The 6,000-nt window shown below is 31.5% G+C and overlaps 1 protein-coding gene across 1 annotated transcript; it reads left to right on the top strand.

Annotated features, from left to right (window-relative positions):
- Nucleotides 1-1,376: 1,376 nt before the first annotated feature.
- LOC145793388 (uncharacterized) lies at nucleotides 1,377-5,057 on the top strand. The gene is made up of 3 exons (XM_082876208.1): nucleotides 1,377-1,489; nucleotides 4,415-4,540; nucleotides 4,631-5,057. The coding sequence occupies exons 1-3, from the start codon at nucleotides 1,377-1,379 to the stop codon at nucleotides 5,055-5,057; spliced, it is 666 nt and encodes a 221-aa protein (XP_082732334.1).
- The last annotated feature ends 943 nt before the right edge of the window (nucleotides 5,058-6,000 follow it).

The raw sequence follows: 6,000 nt of genomic DNA, 5'->3' as shown, positions 1-6,000 counted from the left end.
AAAGGTGATTTAATTTTGTAATTACAAGTATTTCATTAATTTAATATGTTATATAAATAATCTAACCAATGAATTTTATAAAAAAAAATAAAATAAAATTATATGTAAATCCGAAAAGTAGACAAACTAAACCAAACCAAATCAAGCTTTAAATCCCATCAAATGGGGTCGGCTGTATGAATCTTTATTCTACACTCAACTTTATCCAAGACTATTTTGTTAGTCAAATTAAGAAGATTCATATTTCTATTTATTACACTAGTTATGTCAATCTAAGTGTACCCCTTCTCTTAACACTACCATCTACCATCACTGTATCGCATCTCTTCACGAGTGAAAATATTATTAGTGGTGTTGGGAAACCACATGGTACGAGTCGGATTTGCTTAAGTTAAATATTTCAACTTCACAAGTGAAGTTGGCGCATTGTGAAACTAATTTGTATCTATAGCAATGATCTGAATCATTTATCTCATATAACAAAATGAGAAGAATACGCATACAAAAAATTAAGTTTATCAGACATAAGTAATCACATGATTATATATATTATAACAAATATACGCTCTATTATTAAAAACATGTAGGTTATATAGATAAAAACGATCAACTGGTATGATAATTGATATTAGATCAACTTATTTTTTTGCATAAATAATTTTATTATCGAATTGTATAAGATGAACGGTGTAAATTATCAAAGTGAGGCCAAGTTAGTACAAAAATGAGTTAATTTCACTATGAAATTAAGTTGTTTAACTTCAGTAAATCCAGACTTTCACCAATCATTAAATGCCATATTCTCATCACATAACATTAAATCGTGGACCCACTCCCTCAACAATTATAATGTTCCTGATACACCACATGATCGTACTTAATGAATACTAAAAAATTTCTTGTTCGGGTGGGTTTCACGGATAGAGGGTGATTGTTGTGCTCATTTGCATATCAGTTACTATTGTTGTGAGCACAATGGGGGCTCACTCTAGGTCCCAACTCGATGATTTGAACCATTTATTGTGTCGAATAGAATATTCTTATAAAAAATCACGTTTATATTTGTATTTGTAAAAATAAATACGAAGTGTGATTTTGATTATAAAAATGAGGCCTCATTCAGGGTGAATTTTTTTAGCCAAAATAGTTAAAAAGATAACATACACATTCATTACACTCTTTATTTTTTTATACGTCTTTTTATAAAAAATTAAAAAATTAATTAAAATAATCAATTTTCAAATGATGCTTGAATATAAATTTCATTTAATCATATAATTATTGATATTTTATCAACATAAATTTTTATAAAAATATTTTACACAATATATTTTAAAAGTGAGCGGTTCAAAATGAATCCCATTCTATTCATAACAATGACTGCTGTGCAATGGCAGAACGATACCCACTATTCGGTTTCACCAAAGAGGCCCCGCTTGTCAAGTGGTGAGGGCTTGAAAGTCGGAGGCATCACGTTCATGGGGGCCAGGTTTTGGTACATCCTCTTCAGTCACGTCAGTGCACTTTTTATACAAAAGTGAAACGTGGAAGTCTCTTTTAACGTGGAAGTCTCTTTTAACGTTAGCCTCAGGCGTTTTAGAGGCAGAATAAATGAGATTAATAATGAGAGAATTAATAAAATTATGTTTATTTTGATGATGGTTGGTAGTGTGAGATTATTAAATTATTATTATATAAAATAATAAAATAAATAAAATTATGATTTTTACTTAATAAAAAATATAAAATCATTAAACATTAATGTCTAAAAAAAATACCCAACATGTAAAAAAAAAAAAAAAAGAATTGCAATTAACCGGTTGACCTTCTAGTTGACTGGTCGAACGTCCTGGCAACTCACTAAGCCGACAGACTATTTTCCTAATACCACTTATTCGCCCAAACTAACAATTCGCTCGCTCAAGACTTAGCCTAATCAGAACAGACTATCAATCTAGAGAACGTCCCGACAACTCACTAAGCTGATGGATTATTTTCCTAATACCACTTCTTTGCCCAAACTAACAATCTGCTCGCTCAAGACCTATCCTAATCCGAACGGACTGTCAATTCGGAGAGCCATAAACAAAACAAACGTGAGCTAAGCTCACTGTTCATTCATCATAGTCCGGAGTGGATTACTACTCTGGAAAACAAACGGAGCCTTAGAGATGACAACCTTGTCATGTGTTGTGAAGTTGTATTCATAAATGCGATGGTGTGCATCTGTTTAGGAGTGGATACTTATCTTATTATAAAATGTGTAATTTTATAGTAAAATTTTATAATATTAAGAGAAAATTGATGACAAATCCACTCTAATAATTGTCTAAGGTATTAGGTCTAGGTTTTATTTTTATTTTTTTTTATTTTTTTAGTGATTGGTCCACATTTTGTGAAATAGTTTAGTAAGTAGCCGTAATGATATTTTGTTTCTAATTTACCCCTTAACCTTTTTTTTTAATCTATTTGACTTTTTATTGACTATCTGTTCAAATTTTTTTGTTTATCTATTCAAGTTTTTTGTCTGTCTGTTCATTTTTTTTGTGTAAATTTTCTATTTATTCAAATTTTTCTGTGTAAATTTTCTATCTGTCTAAATTTTATCTGTGCAATTTTCTATTTGTTCAATATTTTTATCCGTATAATTTTTTAATCCAAATTTATCTGTCCAATTTTTTATCTGTACAATTTTTTTTATTTGTTCAATATAGACAGGATTTGTTGAAACAATTTCACTCTTTTGTTTTATTCTTGAAGATCAATTGAAAAATAGATTCAAGGGACAAGAATTTGCAATGAACAATCTGAATGATTTTCACAAATTCTAACTCTCTCTCTCTCTCTCTCTCTCTCTCTCTCTCTCTCTCTCTCTCTCTCTCTCTATATATATATATATATATAGACACATACCCCTCTATACACACACATGCACATGTAAAGTTGTAGACATTTCTAGACATAGAAAATGCTTTGAGGTCATTTCAATTATAGATTGCATAGTCAAAATACAAATATTTTACAATAGCATGAGACTATCTAGTGATCCAAAAATGAGAAAGAAAAAATATATAGGGAAAATTGTAATAACGGTTTTTATAGTTTGAGTGTTTTATCACTTTGATTCTTGAGTTTTCAATTATGATACATTTGATCTTAAATTTTGAATCTTGTTCTAAATAAGGACAATTGAAAATATCATTACTTAATTTCAAGGACAAAATCATCAATTTGATAAAAATATAAACTAATTTGAAAAATCAATGTCAAAAAAAATATTTTTGAATTTTTAAAAATTATTTATACGCACTAAAGATAAGATTATATAAAATTAATAAATCTTTTAGACATTTATTTATGGGTTTTTTATTGATAAATCCATTCTAGAGTTGTTATAACCCATTAGGTCCATAAAGGAATATTATAACCTGATTAGTCCCATAAACTTTTCTTTTTATTTCATAAGGTCCATTTTTCTAATTTAATATATTTACCTGGACTATTTTGCCCCCATATATATATATATATATATGTACAGTGTTAATACGTATTTACGTATTACGTGTCTGTTTCCTCGCTGATTCAGTTTGGCAGTTTCTATTTTACGCTTTTCATCATCAATCCAATTCCAAGAGATACGTTTATGTTTTGCATGCTCGTTCCAAGGATTGGTTGTGATAGGGTTTCATTCTTGCTGTTGTAGTCTGGTTTTGTGGTTTGCGAGTGAAGACGACGACGAGGAAGGTGTTCGGCTGTCACATTTTCCAGACTACAAGTAGTTCAAATTAGTTGTTTTCGACTTTCTGGACGATTGTAGGATTGCATGATTAAGGTTAGTATCAATTTGGTTATGAATACATGTTCAGTTTATGGTTTCATTCGTATGATGGATCAGATGCTCTGTTTTTGGATTGATATGAATTGGATGCTCTGATTTTTCAATTATATGCTTTTTACGTGGTCCTGTGGAGGGTAGTTCATTCATATTATGTTAAGAACCGTGTTAATTCTCATTTTACTTGGATGTATGCGTAATGAGGATCTCTGTGGATGATTTGATTATCAGTATATATGCCAATGTGAATGTTCACATTTTGTTAATGTGAAATATGTGAAGAATGTGGATGTTCTCATTTTAAATTGATGTTTGTTGTTCAATGTCAATGATGTGAATGTTCACATCTGATAATGATGACTGATTTGAATGATGTGAATGCTCACATCTGTTGTCATATTTTGCTGTTGTTAACATTCACATCATTCTGTCATTTAAGTTGATGTTAATGTTCACATTTGTCTATTGTGTAAGTTGATGTTAATGTTCACTGCGAATGATGTTAATGTTCACATCAGTCAACATGAATGTTCAGACCTGTTAAATTTCGTATTATAAAATGTTTGTGATATTGTGCAGGGGCATGCATTATGGGGAGATGACTTCCAATGCGGCGGAGTCATTTAGTAACTGGATTAAAGAAGCACGTAATCTTCCTATCACTCAAATGGTAGACACAATCCGTACTCAGTTGATGCGGCAAATGTCTGCACGGCGTGACTAAGCAAACAAATGGAAAGAGCTTATTTGTCCTACATTCGAAACAAGGCTTATGGATTCGTTCAATGACAACAGGCCTTGGCAAGTTAGCAAAGCCAATGAGAATGTGTTTAAAGTTCATTCGATACCATCTGTTACTGTTGATGTTGCGAGGCGTACATGTTCGTGCTTCAAATGGCATATCAACGGATTCCCATGTGACCATGCTGTTGTTGCCATTCAAAAGAGCCGCTACAATCTCAATGATTGTGTGGAACATTACTTTTATGTACAGACATATCGTGCAGCGTATTCGGGTGCCATATTCCCTATACCATCGGTGGAGAATCCGCCTTTTGATCCCATGGACTTCACTATATACCCGCTAACTGTGAAAAGACTACCCGGAAGGCCGAAAAAGAATAGGATCCCATCAAGAGATAAGAAACTGAAGCAAATAAGGTGCGGGATATGTGATAAGCTGGGAAGCCATAATCGGAAGTCATGCAAGGAGCCGATATAGGATGTACATTTTTCATTTCAACGTTTTGTTTTACATTGGATTCTTATATTCATTTTTGAAATAAGATTGTGTTGTGTTGGCAAGCAAAATAATGGTTTGGCAAACTTAGTATTTCATTTGTGCTTTTTCATTTTCTTTTTGTGTATGAAACTGATATTTTGTTAAAGTTGTAATGATAAATACATGATATAGACATTCACACTTACGTAAAAGAATCATATTATGTGAAAACTTGCACATGGATTGAACTTTTTTACCTTATTGTTGTCAATGTTGACATGAATACAAGCTGTGATGTGAACTTTCACATGCATAAAGACTGACATGGTGTGAACATGCACAACTGTTATGAATGAAAAGAAATGTGAATATTCACATCTGTGTATGTTACCCGTAATGATGTCATGCAAACAATGTGTACATTCATGCACAAAGTATGTGTATTACATAAAAATCGGGTTCCAAAAATCGCATAAGTTATACTCATCACAACACGACATTATGAATATCATAAGTGAGTATGAACATTCACATCAGTGTTGCAACTGTGAGCATTCACATCGGTCAAACATTAGTGCATATGAATATCATAAGTGAATGTTCACATTTGGCAGAGAATCAAAAAACATTCACAACTGTTATGAACAAGAACAAATGTGAATATTCACACTTGTATATGTGATCCGTAATGATGTGACATAGATATTTCTGTAGAAAATATGTGTACTATAGAACAATCGGGTTCAAACTATCGCAGAAATTATGCTCATCACAACACAGCAGTATGAATATCATAAGTGAGTATGAACATTCACATCAGTGTTGCAACTGTGAACATTCACATCTGTAAACATTAGTGCATATGAATATCATAAGTGAATGTTCAAATTTGGCAGAGAAGAATGACATTTACAACTGTTATGAGCAAGAACAAATGTGAATA

Source organism: Camellia sinensis, chromosome 6 (assembly GCF_055761805.1).
Source record: "Camellia sinensis isolate YWXY chromosome 6, ASM5576180v1, whole genome shotgun sequence".
NCBI classification, from domain to species: Eukaryota; Viridiplantae; Streptophyta; class Magnoliopsida; order Ericales; family Theaceae; genus Camellia; species Camellia sinensis.
Note: the sequence above shows the minus strand (reverse complement) of the source record. Positions and strands in the feature narration are given on the sequence as shown.

Excerpts from the sequence above, each read along its gene's own strand:
- LOC145793388 (XM_082876208.1), top strand. The coding sequence starts at position 1,377 with ATGACTGCTGTGCAATGGCAGAACGATACCCACTATTCGGTTTCACCA. Across the intron at positions 1,490-4,414 it reads ATCACGTTCATGGGGGCCAG|GGGCATGCATTATGGGGAGA; the intron begins GTTTTGGTACAT and ends GATATTGTGCAG. Across the intron at positions 4,541-4,630 it reads ACTCAGTTGATGCGGCAAAT|GCCTTGGCAAGTTAGCAAAG; the intron begins GTCTGCACGGCG and ends CAATGACAACAG.